The sequence below is a fragment of the Schistocerca piceifrons genome, chromosome 1 (genome assembly GCF_021461385.2).
Source record: "Schistocerca piceifrons isolate TAMUIC-IGC-003096 chromosome 1, iqSchPice1.1, whole genome shotgun sequence".
Classification (NCBI taxonomy): Eukaryota; Metazoa; Arthropoda; class Insecta; order Orthoptera; family Acrididae; genus Schistocerca; species Schistocerca piceifrons.
This window is the reverse complement of record NC_060138.1, coordinates 887,933,382-887,957,476: the sequence shown is the minus strand read 5'-3', so window position 1 is coordinate 887,957,476 and position 24,095 is coordinate 887,933,382. Positions and strand designations below refer to the sequence as shown.

General features: G+C 40.0%; 1 protein-coding gene across 1 annotated transcript in view; it reads left to right on the top strand.

Annotated features, from left to right (window-relative positions):
• LOC124776393 (venom carboxylesterase-6-like) overlaps positions 1-24,095 on the top strand; it is a 205,632-nt gene that overhangs the window by 163,840 nt on the left and 17,697 nt on the right. The window contains exons 8-9 of the mRNA XM_047251370.1: positions 3,843-3,993; positions 21,013-21,148. Of these exons, the coding sequence (XP_047107326.1) occupies positions 3,843-3,993; positions 21,013-21,148 (287 nt within the window). The remainder of the gene's footprint in view (positions 1-3,842; positions 3,994-21,012; positions 21,149-24,095) is intronic.

The following is a 24,095-nucleotide window of genomic DNA, read 5'->3' as shown; positions in this document are numbered from 1 at the left end:
GTCATTGCCAGCAGAATCATACTTGATGGTCATATCCGCAAAACTTGGCAAGCTGCATGAACAGGTCTGACTCAAACTGCCATCCACACTAGGTGGTGATGTACTGCAGGCACCCGAATATTGCCATCTACATTGACGCAAAGGTAGAGGCTAACATTTTGGCAGTAATATTATCAATTGTCACTGCCTGTTGCCATATTCAGTCACCATGAAAACGTAGTGCTGACTGTTTGATGGAGGAAACGGTCCCACAACATGCACATGTATGTACACAAAATGTACAGTTGCATCTGGAAAGTCACCAATTGGAGCATGTACATGGTGAGACACTTTACACCTTTGATATTGCAAACATGTCCCTGTCCGTTCTTCGCAGTCCTTTCCCAACCCACACAAAATATTGGGATAGGAGTGGAAATGTTGAATGTACTCCTGGTTGGCACAATTTATGGCTGCTGCCATAAGCTTGTCTCCTGAATGCTGGTGAAAGAAATAGACGAGGTTGTCTGTGAGAGATATCACAGTAGAGCTTTACATTTTCTCCCATAAGTCAATGAGCTGCAATTGTAATCCTGACGTGTCATCATCGGCTAATATCTGGGCACCCTTGTGTTCTTGTTGTGTTCAGTTAAGTGCGAAAAGTCAGTAGGATTTGTCATGCTGCTGATACATGAAAGAATAATTTCACTGCTTCATATATATTGCCAGGAGCTTGCAGCCATAGGCAGTCCACTTTCTCTGAGATGGTGACAATTTTCGTGAAAGTATGCCAATGATTACCATGAACCATCTGACCACTGGTGTAGTGCTGCACCAATAACTATTTAGCTTGCATTCAAATACAATGCAAGAGGTATGTCAAACTTGAGATGAGCTAGAAGTCATTCTCTGTTTCATGTCCTCGAATGGGAACACAAAGCCTCAGCCCACTGCACTAGGGGTCTTAGGACCATTAACCACTGCAGTCAGTGGTTTCTGCAATTCTACTGCATGAAGCAGGTGGTGTCAATAAAAATTCAGCATACCAAGGAATCAATGCAATTCCTTGATTTTGGCTGGCCTGAGTTACTGTAAAATCACGTCAACCTTTTCTGTCAGGGGTAGGGAGCCTGCAGGAGATATTCTATGTACCAAGAAGGTCACTTCAGATTGTCTAAAAATGCACTTGATGACGGTCAACATGACTTTGTAATGTTCCAAACGTCAGAACACTTCCTGTAGATGTTTCCAGTGTTGTTCCTCAGTCTCCAAGAACATGAGCACATTATTCAGATACGAAAAATAAAACAGGAGTTGAAGAACAGAGTCAATGAGTCTTTGCCAAGTTTGACCACATTTTGTAGAGTGAAAGTAATATACAGAGTGAAAGTAATATACACACTCTCAAACATGCCAAACAGTGTTATAATTGCAGTGTTTAGAATGTCCTCTTTGCCACAGGTATCTAGTACAGGGTTTATCATGGTCTAAGATGCTGAATATCGTCACATCACGTAACATGTTGTAGTCTCCTAGTAATGGCACTGTGTATCGGTCTGGCACTGTTCTCACATTCAGTGCACAATAGGCTCTGCACAGACACCAGGCCCTACCTTCCTTCAGCACCAGCTGTAAAGCAGACTACCACAGACCATTCAATGGTCTAATAATGCCCTCTTGCAGCATGGTGTTGAATTCAGCTTTGGTAATTGCAACACAGTTCAGTGCTAAACATCTAGTTTGACATGTTACTGGTGGTCCGTGTGTTGGCTTTACATGATGCACTGTATTGGGTGAAATCTGTTTAGGTTCACTGAGTGGCCGAGTCAAATTTGGAAACTGCTTTAACAGTGAAGTGTATCCAACCTTAGGTGCCTGTGTAAGCTTTACGCTGCGGATGGTTGCAGAGTGATGAAAATCGGTGACCGTTAAACCAGTAATGCTGTTCACAAATCAGGCATTTGTGATGTCTGGCAAGACAATCAGGCATTTGCCATGTCCAGCAAGAGATAGTAATGTTCCAGAATATCTGCACTGATGATCACTTCCATGGCACCTGCAGGTGATATTTCATGAGAATGGATTACATAGGCCTATATTCAGCTCCATTCACTGGGTTTCATGGGTCACCATAGTCAAATTATTGGCAGCCATTAGACAGAAGGCAGTTGGTGGCCTATACCAACGCAACAAATGTTGCGGCAGGGTATTGAGATTCAAACCAATGTGCACAACCTCTTGTCACTCATGGACAGGTGTCTGGATGGTGACCGGCAGTTGCATCTGTGATCAGCCACCATCAGCATTTTGGTGGACGCACGGAAACATACATCATCGCATGTTCTCACCAAATCTGCCGTGGTATCAACACAGAGGCTGCTCACCTTATGAAGACATAGTATTGCTTGAAGACTGGATCCTGAATGTCTACACTAATGCCCTATGTTGTTTCCGGTGCCACCTTTTGACAATAATGCACTGACCTGCACATTAAGATGTCTACTTTGCTGTGAGTGAGTCATAAGCAGCACCTGCAATCATATCTGAGGCTGTTGCACTGCTGCTTTGTGCCACAACCACGCTAATCTGGGCAGATCTGATGGTTTCCTGTGTGTGGTCTGGCAACTCTGCCATGGAATGCAATGGTTTGTTGGTTTCTAATGCCACTATTGACCTAATTTGCAGCAGTAATCTACTTCTCCACAGTGTATGCAGTAAGTCGTCTGGCACTGTGATGGTGTACACTTTACTGCACAGATACCTCAGATATTGTGATAGTTTATGATCACCAATGACGTCTTGGGTAAGAAATTGACAAATACAATCTTCCTGCAAAGCAGCAAATCTCCATATTAGTTCCAACTTGAGTTTCTCATAGGCATCCACTGCTAGGGAGTGCAATGATGATGTGCATCTCAACTGCAAAACAGTGGACCAACTGGCTTACAACAAGCATGAACTTTATGGTTTCGGTCATAATTCCAGCACAACAGAAACTTGCTTCCACCTATGCAAGCCATAAGATGGGGTTATTGGGCCAAAACAGTTGCAGATGGACTGCTAGTATCGATATGATGTGTTCTTCAGACATCTCCTGAGCTCAATAGAGAAAACTGCTATAGTTCAATTCCTTCAGCTTAAAGATCATGTCAGGGTCATGTTAGGATCAGTGTAATTGAAACTGATCAACTTAATAATACTGACTGATCCAACACCAGAGGATTACGGTTAACAAAAGACTTTTTATTCACTGAGAGCAGGAGACTAATTGAACTAACTCAGAGTGATAGTACAGAACATAGAAAACATGGGACATAAAAACAGAGGAATAAACATCAAGCATGGAGGAGGCAGATATGAAAAAAACCAGCACCTTTGGGGCCGGATGCGAAACTCTGTGACAGGCACAATTCATCAATTACACACAAAAACATAGGGCCTGTGGAGGCCACTGTGGAACTCCCTTGACAGCCATGATTCAGCTGATAGACCACACGAAACTGGATGTACAAACTATGCAAATGCTTCACTTCTCGACACTAGCACGTAACAGCTGTCATTTTGGACATGGTACTACCAATATCTTTTTTGCGCTCTTCTAAATTCCACAAAAATTCTCCTATGGGGATTCTGTTTATATCTTACTCTCTGCTGCAGAGTGAAGGTTTTGTTTTGGAAATAAACAAGAGGTTATGATTAAGATAATCTCTACAAGCTGTGTGTGCTGATATGTTATTATCAATATTTGTCAGTCATACTGAATTATAAGAACAACATTGGTGTATTAAAATTGTTATAAACATATCTACTATGGCTTGCATATTTTATTTGCTTGACTTATTCTTGACTCTGTATCATTGCAGCTGTTTAGTGACCGGATGTTTGTGGTAGATGTTGAGCGTGCAGCACGGATGCAAGCTGCTGTCAACACTGCTCCAGTATACTTTTATGTTTTTAGCTACAGAGGAAAACACAGTTTTTCTGAAATAATGTCAGGAAATGATGTTGACCTAGGTAAGTATTAAAAAAATTGTCTTTATAAAAATTTGTGAAGGAGCACTCTTTACTTAGTCATATTTTTAGATAATGTTATTTCTAAAATATGTGTACATATTAGTATATAAATACTAACATTTTGTACATTTAATATATACTGTTGGTCTTCATTTATTCAGATTTTGGTAATACAACATCTACATAGTGTCTGGGTACATGTTCTGCATGCAACTGTACAGTTTGTGGGCATTCATCCTGTAAAACAATTGTTTGTCCCTTACTAATTTATTTTCAGATGTTGTGCATGTAAAATAACTGTCATTATTGCTAAATATATTCATAAATTCTTCTAATTTTTGTCCTGTGATCATTATAGAACATTCAAGTTGGATACAGTAAAATGGTTCTTGATTTGACTTAGAACATTGGCACTACAAATTTTGAAAGTAATGTTCCCAAAAAGTGCACATGATGTTTCTTATAGCATGCCCCATTGGTATATATTGAACATTTCTGTGATACTCCTGCACAATAAAATAAAGATGTAATGGAACAGACAGCTCTTCTTTCAACTTTATCCATCTTTTCCATTAATCCTGTTTGGTGATCAAGCCAGAGTAATGAATTGGTTGGACAAAACTTTTTTGGAAATGTCCCCCTTTGTGGGCATACTACACCTTGTTAGGATTCTTCTGATAAACCTCTGTGGCAACTCCTTACTTCACAGCTATAATTGTGTTGTAATTACCTTACTTCTGGATTCATTAATCTGCAGTCTTAACAGTATCTCCATCATTGTTTCTTTTTTTCAGGTGAAAGTTTGGGTATCCTGGTTACCTCTTCCTACATCACAATTAATAATTTTTGCTCATTGTCTCCCAACTCATCATTTTATTCCTATAGATAAATGAAAACAATATACTCATATGTAGAGCTGCTCTTTGGTATTACATAATTGTGTGTTTTCTTACAGCCAACCTGTAGTTTTCTAGCTTTCCTTAAGTTGTAAGTTTGAAAAAAATATACTGTTATTCACCACTCTGCTGATAACAACAGCCATTTATCTTTAATGGTTTCCACCCTTAGAACATCACCTTTCTCCTATCTTTTCAATAAAATTTCTTTTTCTTCACCATGATGATTTAACTTTGATTTCTCACAGTAGCCTCAGTATATCACTCGATTGCCCACTCAATACCAAATAAAATAACTTATAAATGTTTGCTATAGGTTTCCTCTGCATTTGACAATAGGTTTTTCACATGGATTGCTCGTTAGATTCTGTCTTTCATTATTGACATTATTGGGTTATACTTTCCAATATAAGTATCTTATTTCTGCATATTCTTAACACTATATTATCTTGGTACCTATTCTGTCTTTGTGGACATCAAAATAAACAAATTACCCTCACACTTTTCTACTGTTTCAACCTGTGTCTTGAACAAATCACATTAGCACAAACTTGATAACTGGATTCATTTTTCTTTCAATAACACTGATCTCTCCTTCCAAGAGTGTTATAAAAATTGTGATTTGACTGCGTACACTCTTTTCGTCTCAAATAAGTCTGTTAATTTCAGGTTAGCTTCACACCCATTGTCATTACAGGGTCCACACACAGTGTTATGCATGAGAATATGTGAGTTAAATTATTCATAAGTAACCTACCATCTTCCCAAATGGAAGTATATAGTTCTGGACAAACTAGGCCCTGCCTCATTTTATTACAGGATTTTGAGAAAGTATTTCCCAAAACAGTTATTGGGGAAGCAAGAAGAAATAGATTTTATTGTAATCAACTTCTCTTCCTACATTTCATAATGGAAATTGCACTCCAAATATATATACTTTACATAAAGTTAAAATATCGTGATGTTAGGAATTATTATTCTGATATCATAGACATATTTTCCTCCCCCCATGAACCACGGACCTTGCCATTGGTGGGGAGGCTTGCGTGCCTCAACGATACAGATAGCCGTACCGTAGGTGCAACCACAACGGAGGGGTAACGGCTGAAAGCAAGGGGAAACTACAGCCGCAATTTTTCCCGAGGGTATGATGGCGTCCTCTTGGGTAAAATATTCCGGAGGTAAAATAGCCCCCCATTCGGATCTCCGGGCGGGGACTACTCAGGAGGACGTCATTATCAGGAGAAAGAAAACTGGCATTCTACGGATCAGAGCATGGAATGTCAGATCCCTTAATCGGGCAGGTAGGTTAGAAAATTTAAAAAGGGAAATGGATAGGTAAAGTTAGATATAGTGGGAATTAGTGAAGTTCGGTGGCAGGAGGAACAAGACTTTTGGTCAGGTGAATACAGGGTTATAAATACAAAATCAAATAGGGGTAATGCCGGAGTAGGTTTCAGAATGAATAAAAAAATAGGAGTGCGGGTAAGCTACTACAAACAGCATAGTGAACGTATTATAGTGGTCAAGATAGACACGAAGCCCATGCCTACTACAGTAGTACAAGTTTATATGCCAACTAGCTCTGCAGATGACGAAGAAACTGAAGAAATGTATGATGAGATAAAAGAAATTATTCAGGTAGTGAAGGGAGACAAAAATTTAATAGTCATGGGTGACTGGAATTCAACAGTAGGAAGAAGGAGAGAAGGAAACATAGTAGGTGAATATGGATTGAGGATAAGAAATGCAAGAGGAAGCCGCCTGGTAGAATTTTGCACAGAGCACAAATTAATCATAGCTAACACTTGGTTCAAGAATCACAAAAGACGGTTGTATACATGGAAGAAGCCTGGAGATACTGACAGATTTCAGATAGATTATATAATGATAAGACAGAGATTTAGGAACCAGCTTTTAAATTGTAAGACATTTCCAGGGGCAGATGTGGACTCTGACCACAATCTATTGGTTATGAACTGTAGATTAAAACTGAAGAAGTTGCAAAAAGGTGGGAATTTAAGGAGATGAGACCTGGATAAACTGACTAAACCAGAGGTTGTACAGAGTTTCAGGGCGAGCATAAGGGAACAATTGACAGGAATGGGGGAAAGAAATACAGTAGAAGAAGAATGGGTAGCTTTGAGGGATGAAGTAGCGAAGGCAGCAGAGGATCAAGTACGTACAAAGACGAGGGCTAGTAGAAATCCTTGGGTAACAGAAGAAATATTGAATTTAATTGATGAAAGGAGAAAATATAAAAATGCAGTAAATGAAGCAGGCAAAAAGGAATACAAACATCTCAAAAATGAGATCAACAGCAAGTGCAAAATGGCTAAGCAGGGATGGCTAGATGACAAATGTAAGGATATAGAGGCCTATCTCACTAGGGGTAAGATAGATACTGCCTACAGGAAAATTATAGAGACCTTTGGAGATAAGAGAATGACTTGTATGAATATCAAGATCTCAGATGGAAACCCAGTTCTAAGCAAAGAAGGGAAAGCAGAAAGGTGGAAGGAGTATATAGAGGGTCTATACAAGGGCGATGTACTTGAGGACAATATTATGGAAATGGAAGAGAATGTAGATGAAGATGAAATGGGAGATATGAAACTGCCTGAAGAGTTTGACAGAACACTGAAAGACCTGAGTCGAAACAAGGCCCCCGGAGTAGACAACATTCCATTGGAACTACTGACGGCCTTGGGAGAGCCAGTCGTGACAAAACTCTACCATCTGGTGAGCAAGATGTATGAAACAGGCAAAATACCCTCAGACTTCAAGAAGAATATAATAATTCCAATCCCAAAGAAAGCAGATGTTGACAGATGTGAAAATTACCGAACTATCAGTTTAATAAGTCACAGCTGCAAAATACTAACGCGAATTTCTTTACAGACGAATGGAAAAACTAGTAGAAGCTGACCTCGGGGAAGATCAGTTTGGATTCCGTAGAAACACTGGAACACGTGAGGCAATACTGAGCTTACGACTTATATTAGAAGAAAGGTTAAGGAAAGGCAAACCTACGTTTCTAGCATTTGTAGACTTAGAGAAAGCTTTTGACAATGTTGACTGGAATACTCTCTTTCAAATTCTAAAGGTGGCCGGGGTAAAATACAGGGAGCGAAAGGCTATTTACAATTTGTACAGAAACCAGATGGCAGTTATAAGAGTCGAGGGACATGAAAGGGAAGCAGTGGTTGGAAAGGGAGTAAGACAGGGTTGTAGCCTCTCCCCGATGTTGTTCGATCTGTATATTGAGGAAGCAGTAAAGGAAACAAAAGAAAAATTCGGAGTAGGTATTAAAATTCATGGAGAAGAAATAAAAACTTTGAGGTTCGCTGATGACATTGTAATTCTGTCAGAGACAGTAAAGGACTTGGAAGAGCAGTTGAATGGAATGGACAGTGTCTTGAAAGGAGGATATAAGATGAACATCAACAAAAGCAAAACAAGGATAATGAAATGTAGTCGAATTAAGTCGGGTGATGCTGATGGAATTAGATTAGGAAATGAGACACTTAAAGTAGTAAAGGAGTTTTGCTATTTAGGGAGCAAAATAACTGATGATGGTCGAAGTAGAGAGGATATAAAATGTAGACTGGCAATGGCAAGGAAAGCATTTCTGAAGAAGAGAAATTTGTTAACATCGAGTATAGATTTAAGTGTCAGGAAGTCATTTCTGAAAGTATTTGTATGGAGTGTAGCCACGTGTGGAAGTGAAACATGGACGATAAATAGTTTGGACAAGAAGAGAATAGAAGCTTTCGAAATGTGGTGCTACAGAAGAATGCTGAAGATTAGATGGGTAGATCATATAACTAATGAGGAAGTATTGAATAGGATTGGGGAGAAGAGAAGTTTGTGGCACAACTTGACCAGAAGAAGGGATCGGTTGGTAGGACATGTTCTGAGGCATCAAGGGATCACCAATTTAGTATTGGAGGGCAGCGTGGAGGGTAAAAATCGTAGAGGGAGGCCAAGAGATGAATACACTAAGCAGATTCAGAAGGATGTAGGTTGCAGTAGGTACTGGGAGATGAAAAAGCTTGCACAGGATAGAGTAGCATGGAGAGCTGCATCAAACCAGTCTCAGGACTGAAGACCACAACAACAACAACAGATATATTTTACTGCTACGAAAAATTATCTCTGGTATGGATATTAGATATTTTTCTTTTTCACTCAAAATAAATTTAAAATTCTTTTAGTTCTAAAATATTACTTCATCTGGCTTGAGTTAATGCAACTTCTGTTTGTGTGATTTTATGTAAAGATAAATTTTCAACATTAGAAGATAACTGTGTAGTGTTAACTGAAAATCAGACTTTGTAAATTATTTTAAAATGCAGGCTTTTCCGAATGTAAAGCATGAGAAATTGAAGAAAACTAATTTTAAGCTACTTTTGAGAACTAAATTAAAATACCACATGAGCTTCCACCCACACAAAGCATTGACCACATTTATGTAAATGGTAATGAGAGGAAAACGTTTCCAATTCACACCAAGAAAAAAATTTTAAAATCTACACTAATTATCATTATTTAATCATAATTCAACTTACATCAATAGGCAACAAGCCTCTATACATCAAACCGCATGCAAAGCCATGGGCACAGACAAGAACTAAGCAACAAGTTCAAAAAGACAAATGATAAGAAAAAGGTAATGTTGCGCCTTTCCTCTATCTAGTATTTCATGGAATCTTTATATATCGAGAAATCTAAAAGTTGGTAGCTATCTCTTATTCTGTCAGCTGTTATTGGATGTCACTGATTCCATGTTTCTTGGGTATTCCATTTGATTCTAATATTCTGTTCAATGTTCACAAACTTTTAATAATTTCCACATCATCCCTTTGAAATAACAGTATTTCCTCATACAAGGGTGTACTTAATAAATGAAATTACATACTCTCTAAGGACAAACAATCTTCAGTAAGTAGATTAGTCCACTAAAAAAAATATACTTTTATCCAACATGTTTCTTCTCTTTTCCCTTATCATGTGAGTACTTTTCCTTATTACTTATGGTTCACATAATCTGTATATCAGAAATATTCCTACCTCCTATCTGATGAATGATTTCTCTTGTTTGCTATGCATATTTTGTACTGTTAATTAAGAAATATAAAATATACTTACGCCCAATACATTTCATCTCTTTTCCTTTATCATGTATCTTTCCTTATTACATATGGTTCACATAATCTATGTAGCAGAGATATGCCTACCTCTTATCTGATGAATGATTTATTTTGCCTTCTATGCAAATTTTGTACTGTTAAGAAAGAAAATTAATTTGATTTTCTAAGTACTGGAAATTCATATCTCTCTTTAGTTCTTATGTACTTCCAGATTCATTGGTGTTTCTGTTCACTCCTGTCACTATTTATATTAATGCTCAAATTCTACCCCTGAACCTTAACTTGATGCACCCAATATAACATGAAATTCCATTGTTATACTTGGAAGAACAGAAGGAAAGAATGATTCAAATCAAGTGCCTCACTGGCAATGTGTGCTGTATCTGCTTATGAGGTGTTTTGTTGTAATTTCTCTGCAATATTTGAAAAATGCTCATTCACAAATTTTTGCTAGCTGGTATGGATCACTTATTACCACTATCTAATATCTGTGGCCTGTATCATCATACTTCTGTTTGTCTATCCCTGTTACCTGTTTCATAACATCACATACTGTTTTGCTTTCATTCTCTGTATTATATATTATTTTGTCATTAGATGATACTTCACAGTATTAATTAAGGGAGAGTGTTGTTCCTAGAGAATAGTGTACTCAGGAACACACAGTATTTTTTTATCAGTAGCTCGTCCTGGTGACTGGTTTCAGAATAACATGAAGCAATGCACACTAGACACTGCCATGAGCAGTTTCCAACATTTTCTACAGAGTTTTGTGTTGTTAGTCATCAAGTTGTGTTTGCAGAACATTTGTAAATATTTCACATTCTACATGTTTAAGTGCTGTAAGCAATTTGGAATGTATTGTTAATTCTTCAGGTATAGAATTTCATGATGAGTAAAATGCTATATATTTTAGAACTATTATGGACAGTTAAGCCAACTTTTTGTTCGTGGACTGTCTTTTATCTTGAAACGGTAGGTCTTTTACCATGGGAAATGTGATACTTGCAAATGAACTGAGTTTCTATGTCTTAACAATTTTACCTGTCTTGAAAAGGGAAATTTGTATGTTTTTCCAATAGTTTCTATTTCAGAATATATTTAACTTGTTATTAGTTTTGATAATACTTCTACTTAAGCTGGTGTCACTTACTGATTACTGGTATGGAGTACAGTAATAAAATAGCAATTAGACTGTTAAACACAGTATTGAGAAGATCTTCTTGATTGCAGTGCTTTTAAATTTCAGTCAAATACTTGTTCCTTGGTACATGAGCATGTTGTTCTTTCGAACAAGTTTTTACATTTGAAACTACTGCAACACATAAAACATGAATGCCAACATTTAAAAATGGAATAAGAAAAGATATTAAACTTCAGTTACAGGGCTGGATAGAGACTAAAGTCAGAAATATGTACTAAGTACAACACTTTTCCCTGTGCTCCTGTAGAACTTTATATACCAGTAGAAAAAAATTAATAATTTGAGCTCAGTGTGACTCTTTTTTTCTTCATGAAACTGAGGTACTTAAAGTTTGGAATGACTTTCTACTATCTGTGTTATCCATTTCTTTTTGTGGGATGTTGCTGCTGAAGTAGGTACCACTTTTGGAGGTGTCTTTTACAAAATTTCTTATGTATTTACATTGGTTTGTCTGTTCATTTCATCCCAATTTTGGTTTGCTAATTCTCTTCAAAAATTTCCACTCTATCTTTTGATACAAGTATTTCATAGGCCTGCAGTTAAGGGCTCTTTCCCTACCTGATTTTACTGCTACTATTTGCCAGGAATCATGTGAGAGTCCAAGATCTTTTAAAGATAGATTACCCTAGTCTCTCATCATACTGATGACCCTGGTCAATTACTGATGTTGGTGCTACAGCTACCCTTTTAGCATTGTTGATCAACAGGGGCATGCCAAAACCTTGAAGGATTTTTTGAGTGCATTATTCAGTTCATCTGTGTATTTTTCTGTACATTTATGCCTCCACACAAAACTGTGTTAATTGTGTGGTGGAGATTGTATCTAGAAATTCTCTTAACATATTAAAAAAGATATACACATTACTGTTAGGGGATCTGTGAGCCATACACATAATTTCTTGTTGATGTGAACCTTAATACAAGGGCTATTCAGAAAGTAGGGAATGCTTCCATCTGACACTGCTAGGCACGCGACATCGCGTTTATTTTGGTATGTGCGTGCTTGGCAACTCAGTCGGCATCCATCCGTGACAGCGGGAATGTATCTGTGCATCTGGTTTTTATGATATTTGAATCTTTAATGTGTGCTGCAATCAAAAACCCTGCCAGTTGTGAAGTGTGGTCTGTGATATGGTTTTTGTTGGCAAAAAACCTAAAACCTAAAGAAATTTATCGTGAACTGTACAAAGTGTATGGAAACAATGTAATGTGTGAGTGTTCTGTCTGAAAATGGTGTATTTGGTTTAAAAATGGCTGAACCAATGTTCATGAAGAAGTTAAGAGTGGACGCCCGAGCATTGTGACTGCCGATCTTGTCACGTAAAGTTGAGGAAATGATTCGTGAAAACCGTCGCTTCACAATAACAGAGCTTTCGCTTTCTTTTCCACGATTTTCACAGACTTTGTTGTTTGAAATTGTCTCTCTAAAGCTAGGCTGCCACAAATTTTGTGCACAATGGGTGCCCAAAATGCTTACAGAGCAGAGTGAATGGAGGCAATGATGACATTTCTGGAGGCCTATCACAAACATGGTGATTCATTACTGGATCGAATCTATGGAGTGGGGTGCACAAGGTTCCCCCCGAAACCAAGAAAATGTTTGCAAACCTTGTCAGTAAGGAAGTTGATGGTGACAGTGTTTTGGGATAGGCAAGGTGTGTGTCTTATTGATTTTCTCAAAGATGGAGCAACCATAAATTCTGCCCGGTACTGTCAAACTTTGCACAGCCTTAGAAGAACAGTTCAAAACAAATGCCGAGGAAAGCTGATGTTCAAAATTTTGTTTTTTTTTCGACTATGCCTGACCTCATTCAGCAAACCACAGTAAAGAACTCTTTAATTCATTCAAATGGGAAATTTTCCCTCATACACCCTACAGCCCTGATCCTGCACCAAGCAACTTCCACTTGCTTCTCAAGATGAAGAGCTGGCTTGCAATGCAGCGCTTTGATGATGGCGAGGAACGCGGAACTCCAGGCAGACATGACTCACTGGCTGAAGTCTCAGGTGGCAGAATTTTATGACAAATGTCTTTCAAAGCTTGTACACCACTATGATAAGTGCCTCAATGTGTTTGGTGACTATGTAGAAAAGTAGTGTCAGTCACTCTTTCAGTTGTTTATAATAAAATGTATTTCTTGTAATTTTTTTTTTTTCCTGTCAAAATGTCCCCTACTTTCTGAACAGCCCTCATAGTTCTACAACTAATGATTAAAATATTCATCTTCCTAATTGTATTAAGGTCATACCTAAATTTAAACTGTGTTCCTTTTCTGACGTAAGAAGATTATCCTCCACCCTGATCCACTACAGAAGGAGATTACCCTATCATACAATCACAGTTCTGCAGGTTGAATTTCAGTGTCCCCAAACCAATTTTCTGTGATACAGACTACTGTGCAGTTCATAGACTGGAGAGCAACATCATTTGCTGTAATTTATTTTTTATTGATTGCATGTTTTGAAGACAGTGTGTGAAGCCTCTTAAATTTCCAGTGCTACTTATACCAAAGATGTCCTTTTGTTCATGACATCTAATGAGCTTCTTACTATGTCGGAATCTATCCAGTGAGTGCTTGCTAAAGAGGCTTTTAAAGTGATTGGGACATTGTTTGTATAGGGAACCATTTGTCCAGATTTTTTTCTTTAAGAGATCTATTAGACCTTTCTATGAAAACATTTGTTTGTCATTATCAAACAATGGAAAGTCCAGGATGGAATAATGACAATATTATGAAAAGGATAGATTGCTACTTGCCATGTAGAGGAAATATGGTGTCACAGACAGTCGCAATAAGAAGAGTTATACATTTGAGCTTTCAGCCAAAATACCTTCTAAAATAGGAAACATGTAGACAAGCACAACTTACACACACATGACAACTATCTCTGGGACAGTGAGCAACTGTGTCTGATAGGGGAAGTAGTCTGTGGTTGGTGGGGATAACGAGGAGCCTGGGGCAGGAAGGGGGATGGATAGCACAGTGACCACAGTGACACCATTCCAGAAATCCAACAGGATCTCCAGTCCCTCCTCAAATCCTCAGACCCATCCCAGAAGCTCTCCCCTGAATCTCTCTTCCCCTTATCCCTACTACTTCCCAGATTTGTCTCTTCTAAAGACTTTCTAAAGCCCATAAACCCAACCACCTGCGATGCCTCATTGTGGCCAGTTACTGCACCCCATTGAGAGAATATCTGTTATCATGGACCAACCTATTATATGTACCTACCTTCCCATATAAAAGACACTAATAATTTCCTCCAGCAACTATAGCCTCACCTACAATTACATTACTTTATAAGGAATCACCTACAAAGAAATCCATGGTACAGCAATGGGCACCCATGACCATCCTAGCCACATAGAAACCCAAACCCCTTACCTGGTTCAGATTCATTGATGACATATTCATGTTATGGACTGAGATAGAGGACACCTTACCCATGTTCCTCCAAAATCTCAACATACGTTCCCCTCCAAAACCTCAACATATGTTCCCCTTTTTGTTTCCCCTGTTCTTCCTCAATCTAACAAGCCAGCTTCCTCAATGTTGACCTCTACATCAAAGACAGCTGCATCAGTTCCTCTGTCCATATCAAACCGATCAACCACCACCAGTACCTCCACTTCAACAGTTGCCACCTATTCCATACCAAGAATTCCCTTTCACACAATACAGCCACCAGTGGCTGTAGTATCTGTAGTGACAAGCATTGCCTTTCCAAATATACCATGGGACTTACTGAGGCCTTCACATACCATAATTATGTTACCAGCCTTAAACAGGAGCAGATCTCCTGTGCCTTGTCCCACCATTAATCTACCAACTTCCACATTCCCACCATCTGGCCAAGAAAGGGGCAGCACTCCCCTCATGACTCAGTCCCACCCAGGACTGGAGCAACCAAATCACGCTCTCTACCACAGTTCCAACTACCTCTCATTATGCCTTGAAATCCTTCCCCCCCTCCCCACACACACACACACACACACACACACACACACACACACAAACACACATATACACATTGGTATTCCGCCATCCATCAAACCTAAGGGTACCAATGACCTCGCTGTTTGGTCCCCTTCCCCCAAATCGACCAGCCAACAGAACTTTGATATATTCTTGTCCACCGCTGCTCCGCCCCTCTCAACCCGTTGCCCAACAGCTCATATCAGTGTAGTAGACGTAGTGGCAAGACCTGTCCCATACATCCTTCCTCCATCACCTCCTCCAGCCCAGTCACAGGTATCACCTATCCTACCAAGAGCAGGGCTACCTGTGAAACCAGTAATGTGATCTACAAATTAAGCTGCAACCACTGTGCTCCTTTCTGGGTGGGCATGACAACCAACAAGCTGTCTGCCCAACTAGAAATTCCACTGACAAACTGTGGCCAAGTGACGGCTAGACTACCCAATCAGTTGCTGTACAGCTGCCCAATACAATGTGCTTTGCTTCAATTTCTGCTTAACAGACTGTGCCATCTGGATCCTTCCTACCAACACCAGCTTTTCTAAATTGCACACATGGGAACTCTCCCTGCAGAATGCCCTACGTTCCTGTAACTGTCCTGGCCTCAACCTTTGCTATTCCCTGCCCTTCAACCCCACTCCAGCACTAGATGACTTTCTAATCCATCAACAGAGTCACTAGTCTTTTCCCCCCTCTCTTTTTTTCTCCTTTTCCGCTCCCCCACTCCTCCCCCCATCAAACTTCCCAAACGCACCTAGTAGACCCATCCTGTCCCAACCACAATCCTGCATGCTCCCACAAACAACACTGTACCCTCCCCCATCCCTGCCCTGCTATCCTCCCTTCTCCCACGACCAGCTGCCTCCTTACACCCACCACCCTCGGGTTGGTTCTCCCATCAGGCACAGTTGCCCTCAGCCCCATCTCAGTGGCAAGAAACAGTGGTCATGTTTATGTGAGTTGTGCTTGCATGAATGGAATAATGATAATTTATGAAAAGGATAGCTTGGTGCTCACCATATAGAGGAGATTTTGAGTCACAACTTCAAAAAGACTGTCAAACACCTAAGCTTTCAGCCAAAAAGAAGGTCTTCATCAGAATCAGACAACACACACACACACACTCACACAAACACAACTCACACACACTTGATTAGAGTGTTTGGCTGCTGAGGCCAGACTGCAAGCAACAGCACATGATTGGAGAAGCAGTCTGGGTGGTTGGGATGAGGCGGAGGCTGGTGTGGGGAGAAGGAGGGATAGGAGGGTAGGGGTGGAGGGGGGGTCAGTAATGCTGCTTGTGGGAGCATACAGGGACAAGATGGAGAGATGGTAGGGCACCTAGATGCAGTAGGAAGGTTAAATGGTGGGCAGAGAGGGGCAGGGTGCAACAGAAAAGGAGAGAAGTAAAAAAACTCTGAATGCATTGGTAGAATAGAGGGCTGTGTAGTGCTGGAATGGGAACAGGGAAGGGGGTAGGTGTGTGCACGACAATGAGTAACAAAGGTGGAGACCAGGAGGATTACAGGAATGTAGGATATACTACAGGGAGAGTTCCTACCTGTGCAATTCAGAAATGCTGGTGTTGGTGAGAAGTATCCAGATTCCACAGGCTATAAAGCAGACATTAAAATAAACAATTTTGGGTCGGGCAGCGTGATTAGCTACTGGATGGTGCAGATTCTTTCTTGGCCAGTTTGCTGGTGGCCATTCATGCCCACATAGAACACAGCACAATGGTTGCAACTTAGCTTATGGATCGCATGACTTTTTTCACAGGCAGTCCTGTGCTTGATGGTATAGGTGATGCTTGTGACTGGACTGGAGTAGGTGGTTTGTGGGAAGACATATGGGACAGGTTTTGCATCTAGGACTATTACAGGGATATGAGCCACGAGGCAAGGGGTTGGTAGCAGTGGTTGTTTAAAGATGGACCAGGATATTGCATAGGTTTGGTGGATGGAAAAATACTGCTGTGGGAGAGGTGGGAAGGATAGCTGATGCGATATTTCTCATTTAAGGGCATCACAAGAGGTAGTCTAAACCCTGGCAGAGAATGCGATTCAGTTGCCCCAGTCCTGGGTAGTCATGAGGGAATGCTCCTCTGTGGCCAGACGGTAGGACTTTGGGAGGGAGGGAGGGCTGGAGGGATAACATACAGGAGATCTGTTTCTGTACAAGGTTGGGAGGACACTTACAATCTGTGAAGGCCTCAGTGATACCCTTGGTATATTTCGAGAGGGACAGCTTGTCACTACAACTGTGACAGCCATGGGGAGCTAGGTGGTATGGAAGGGACTTCTTGGCATGGAATGGGTGGCAGCTGTTGAAGTGGAGGTATTGCTGGTGCTTGGTAGGTTTGATATGGTTGGGTGTACTGATGTAGCCATGTTTGAAGTGGAGGTCAACATTGAAGAAAGTGACTTGTTGGGTTGAGGAGGACCAGTTGAAGTGAATGGGGGAGAAGTAGTTGAGGTTCTGGGGGAATGTAGATAGGATGTCCTCACCCTCAGTCCAGATCATGAAGACGTCATCAGTGAATTGAACCAGGTGAGGCTTTTGGGTTCTGGGTGGTTATGAAGGATTCCTCTAGATGGCCCATGAATATTTTGGCATAGGGTGGTGCCATGCAGGTGGCCATTGCCATGCCCCCGATTTGTAGGTGATGCCTTCAAAGGAGGAGTAATTGTGGATGATGATATACTTGGCCATGGTGACTAGGGAGGACGTTGCAGGTTTGGAATCAAATGGGTGCTGAGAAAGGTAGTTTTCAGGAGCAGAAAGGCTGTGGGCATTAGAGTTGTTAGTGTAAAGGGAGGGGTATCAGTAGTGATGTGCAGGGCACCATGAGGTAAATAAACAGGAACTGTGGACAGCCAGTGGAAGAAATGATTTGTATCTTTTATAAAGGATGGTAGGTTGCAAGAATATGCTGAAAGTGTTGGTCTACAAGAACAGAGATTCTCTCAGTGGAGTCACAGTAAATGGCCACAATGGGGCATCCTTGATAGTTGAGTTTATGGACTTTAGGAAGCCCATGGAAGGTAGGAGTGCAGAGAGTGGTAGGGGTGAGGAGAGAGACTCACTCTGGGGAGAGGTTGTGGGATGAGCCTAAGAATTTAATTAGAGACTGGAGATCTTGCTGGATTTCTGGAATGGGTTCATTCTGGCTGGGTTTGTAGGTGTATAAATCTGATAGCTTGTAGAATCCTTCTGCCAGTTAAGCCTTGTGGTTCAAAACAACAGTGGTGGAACTGTCCATGGCAAAACTACCAACCACCAGCAACACTTCCATTTCAACAGCTGGCACCCTCATTCCATACCAAAAATTCCCTTCCATACAGCCCAGCCACCCATGGCCTTCACATCTGTAGTGATGAGCAGTCCCTTTTGATGAAGCCTTCACAGACCATAATTACCCTCTAAACCTTGTACAGAAACAGATCTCCTGCACCTTTCTCTCCAGTCACTTCCCCACCCCCCCCCCCCCACCCCCCACCCCTCCCCCCACCCCTCACCTCGCAAAGTTCCACCATCTGGCCACAGGAGCATTCTCCTCATGACTCAGTACCAACCAGGATTCTAGCGACTGAATCACATTGTGCTCCAGGGTTTCGACTACCTCTCGTTGTGCCCTGAAATGCGGAATGTCCTACATATTACCCTTTCACCTCCTCCCACTGTGGTATCAGCTGCCTGCCAAACCCACACAATATCCTCATCCATCCACACAAAACCCCTGCTTTCAACCCCTTCACCTCATACTTGTACCCCTGTAGTAGACGTAGATGCAATACCTATTCCGTACTTCCACCCACCACCATCTACTCCAGTCCGGTCACAAGCATAATCTGCTACCTGTGAAACCAGCCATGTGATCTACAAGCTAAGCTGCAAGCACTGTATTGCATTCTATGTGGGCATGGCAACCAATAAGCTGTCTGTCTGCATGAACAGCCACTGACAGACTGTGACCAAGAAACAGCTGGACCATCCAGTTGCTGATCATGCTGCCCAACACAACGTTCTTCATTTCAGTGACTGCTTCACAACTTGTGGCATCCGGATCCTTCGTGTCAACACCAGCTTTCCTGAACTGCACAGGTGGGAACTCAGTGTGCAGTATACCCTATGTTCCCGTAACCCTCCTGGCCTGAACTTTCATTAGTCATTGTCCTATACCCACCTATCCCCTTCCCTGTTCCCACTCCAGTGCTACAGAACCCTCTATTTCACAAATCCACCCACAGTCTTTTTCTTTTTACTTCTCTCCTTTTCCGTCCCCCCCCCCGCTCTCCCCCATTGTCTAACCTCCTGATTCCACCTAGCTGCTCCATTCTCTCTCTACCTCATCCCACTATCCCCCCACAAGCAGCACTTTACCACACCCCACACTTACCCTGATATCCCTCCCTCTACCCTCCCAAGCCTCCTCCTTACCCCCACCACCCAGACTGCTTCTCCATCATGAGCTGCTGCTGGCAGTCTGGTCTTGGCACCTGAGAATGTGGTCATGGTTTTGTTAGCTGCATTTGTATGAGTGTGTGTGTATGTTGTTTAGTTCTGATGAATGCCTTTTTGGCTGAAAGCTTACTAGTTTGAGTAGGAACCTATCCTTTTCATAATAGAAAGCTCAGACATATAACAGTCTTTTTCTTGTGACTATTTGAGAGTCAACATCTCCTCTATATGGTGAGAAGCAATTTATATTTGACCATATATGGCTCAAGACCAACCGCTTGTGCTTTCACTAATTTACTGTATCAGTCATTCCTTTCTCACACCATTTATGTGCAGGCTATGCTTGTGAAACTCATAGTCCAAAATGGTAGTGGCATAGCATGTCCAAAGTCATTGGGCAGCAGAGCCATTTCCCCTTCCACATTCATCTGTCCTAGACATGGCTGATCATAAAGCTATAACATCTTAATGCAGTACACATGGATGCCATGAGTCAGAGAGGTGAAGTTGTTCAGGTCCCCACTGATGTTATGTGTCTGTCTCTGTCCCACCAGCTATCACTTTCGTAAATTTTTACATGTATACATTAAATTTTCTGTACTGACTGAGGCAAGCACTTTATTTAAACATACTGGTGGCATGGTATACTGTCCCTAAACTTTCCTGTAACTGAGGTCCAACATCTCACATCTGATTACTGCTTAACAGCTGCTCGTTTATCTTACTAACTCTTGCTCAGTCCTAAGCTTCCTGATTATGGTTGAATTGTGCTGTGCATTTCCTGCTCTGGGTCCTACGAGAGGCTCTTCTCCTGCCAGTTCCCAACTGCTCAAGCACCCACTGTCTCCATTAATCCCAGTGGGAGGCCCTAGCCACATAACATTTCATTTCATTAATCAGTTTCTTCTTTGCTTCCTGTCCCTCTATCAAAAAGCTCCTGCTTTATGCTATTTAATTCCAAGAAAGAGTCTCTTGATCTTTCCCAGTGTTCTTCCCATTAGATATCAACTGCTGAATTTCATTTCTACAAGACTGACAACAAATTCCCATAATGACTACCCTATGAGAGCTCAGACACTTCCCACTCATGGTCGAATTCTTTTAGAATGAGAACTAACTGCAATAGAACCTGGAGTATTTGGCAATATGTGAGTTCAAAGAATATATAATGTTTATAAAGAATGCATGTTTGGCTGTATGTAAATGGAAATGGCACTAATAAGTCTTCACAATGTTATGTATTATATTAAGTAGAAATTGTTAAACATTGTTATATTTGCGGTGATACACTAGATAGAATAATCTTGATTATGATTTCCAAACAGGTGTCAGTCATGTTGATGACATGGGCTATATTATGCGGATGGATGAAAAACATGGCTTGAAAGTTCTCGAAGCAGAGGAAGACAGAAAAGTAGTGGAGTTAATGGTTGACATAACACTCCATTTTGTTAATAGTGGGTAAGTATCTATCATCAACTGACACTAAGGTAATATTAATGACATTTTAACTCTCTTAACCAATATTTTTCAATGCTTGCACAGTGTAGTCAGCTGGGATAGTGTAGCCTTACATGTGTATATGCCTATATTTATGTCTGTATATGTGTACTCTATAGCTCTGAAGACAGTTCTGTCCAAAAGTTAGCAACATTCTTAGTCTTTTTTATGTGCCTTTTTCCAGCTAAACATTTCAGCTCCTTACATTATTTATTTTAAAATCTGTTTTACAAGACCCTTCTAAATATTTTTCTCTTGAATGGTTCATCGATAAGACGTTAGAATACTGGTATTTACGACACATGATGAAACATTTTACTGCCTCAAAACTCTCATTCATTCTATTCGTTGTTGACATTCTATATTCTATATGTCACAGAATGAGATGCAATAATCACGCTGTGAAATGAGTAGACAAATATATTTGTCAAGAGCAGCAGTTGCTGATATTTTCTGCTGCATGTTATGCTAATGACTAATTTACATTATGATAGCTTGTCTTGTGTGTTATAGTTTTATATATTGTGAGGAAAACATTGTTGCAAAACAAAGTTAATGATACAAAATAAAATATTTTGGATTCATTTAGATGATGCTATATGGCAAAAATATTCATACAGAGGGAAAAAAAACAGGAGACAATAAAACAAGAAAATTCTTGTGGGATATGTAGCTTCAAGAGCAACTCACCAACGTACAACCCTTATTCATGATGTCTAATAGTTTGAAATTTTCTTGAGAGAGTACTCTGCAGTAGAACACTGATCCACTTTTCTGAGCAGAGCTTGTTAAATAACTCTTAGTTTTCCATCCATATACCATTATTTACAGTGAACCTATCCTCTTCTTTTCTCTTCTGTTTTGTTCTCTTTCTCTCACAATAAATAGATGTACAAGTATAGTATCACAAGCAAAACTCCAACTGAGCCAATACAAATGACTATTCTGCTATTTTCTGTGAGTTTAACAAGACTTTTTGGATGAGTGAGCTATAATATTGAGTGGATTATATGTCACCTTTACAACAGAAAGCATAATGTCTCACTGACAAATTCCAGCATTGGAAGAAAATGAAGCTGAGAATAAGGAAAACACAACTAGCTCTTTATTCACATGAAGTGTTGAGTGCTATTGACAAGGGATTTCAGATCGATTCAATATTTCTGGATTTCTGGAAGGCTTTTGACATGGTACCACACAAGCCACTTGTAGTGAAATTGCATGCTTATGGAATATCGTCTCAGTTATGTGAGTGGATTTATGATTTCCTGTCAGAGAGGTCACAGTTCATAGTAATTGACAGAAACTCATTGAGTAAAACAGAAGTGATTTCTGGAGTTCCCCAAGATAGTGTTATAGGCACTTTGCTGTTCTTTATCTATATAAATGATTTGGGAGACAATCTGAACAGATGTCTTCAGTTGTTTGCAGATGAAGCTGTCGTTTATTGACTAATAAAGTCATCAGAAGATCAAAACAAACTGCAAAACGATTTAGAAAAAATATCTGCGAAAAGTGGCAGTTGACCCTAAATAACGAAAAGTGTGAAGTCATCCACATGAGTGCTAAAAGGAACTCATTAAACTTCAGTTAAATGATAAATTAGTCTAATCTAAACGCCATAAATTCAACTAAATACCTAGGTATTACAATTACAAACAACTTAAATTGGAAGGAACACATAGAAAATGTTGTGGGGAAGGCTAACCAAAGACTGCGTTTCACTGGCAGGACACTTAGAAAATGTAACAGACCTACTAAGGAGACTGCATACACTAAGCTTGTCCGTCCTCTTTTAGAATTCTGCTGCGCGGTGTGGGATCCTTACCAGATAGAACTGATGGAGTACATCGAACAAGTTCAAAGAAAGGCAGCACATTTTGTATTATCACGAAATATGGGAGAGAGTGTCACAGAAATGATACAGGATTTGGGCTGGAAATCATTAAAAGAAAGGCGTTTTTCATTGTGGTGGAATCTTCTCACAAAATTCCAGTCACCATCTTTCTCCTCCGAATATGAAAATATTTTGTTGACACCAACCTACATAGGAAGGAATGATCACCACAATAAAATAAGGGAAATCAGAGTTCGTACAGAAAGATATAGGTATTCATTCTTTCTGCGCGCTATACGAGATTAGAATAATAGAAAATTGTGAAGGTGGTTCAATGAACCCTCTGCTAGGCACTTAAATGTGATTTGCAGACTATCCATGTAGATGTAGATGTAGATGAACATCTTGTCACACAAGGCTTTATATTGAGTTTACTTATGTGATGGAGCTCTGAAAGAGCTTCCAAAGACTTAAAAATGTCAATGTATGCACATCAACAGGGTGCACATCAACAGGGTGCAGCCAGTACAATAGATGATAAGGACTCCAGTTGGTTTACAGCAAATGATTCAGTTCTTAATCTCACAAAGACTTACATTATATAATTTTTGTTCAATGAAAGTAAACTGTTGGTGCCGAAAGTAGAAAATAATTAAATACATCATATAACATTCTATTCTGTACTCTTGGTAAATACTGAAATTGAGTCATAACATAAATAACATAATTAAGAAGCCCAGTGTGAAAAGTCTTTCACATAAAATTATTTGCTGTTAACTTGAATTGAAGGAAATGATACTAGCTTATTTTGTATACTTTCACACATTGTTGTATTATATAGTTACCTTCTAGAGCAATGCAGTTGAAACAAATAAAATATTTATTCAACAAAAGTGAGCTGAGTGAGCAACCTCTTAAAAGATTCTGAAATTCTGACACATTAGTATGTCAGTTTCATAACTGTATTCTTTGCTAATACTAATAATTAAATTTAAATTAACTTTCATTTACACAACCAAAATAAAGTCTAACAATAAAAATTGAATAGTCTTCCTGTCTTAGTAAAGGTGC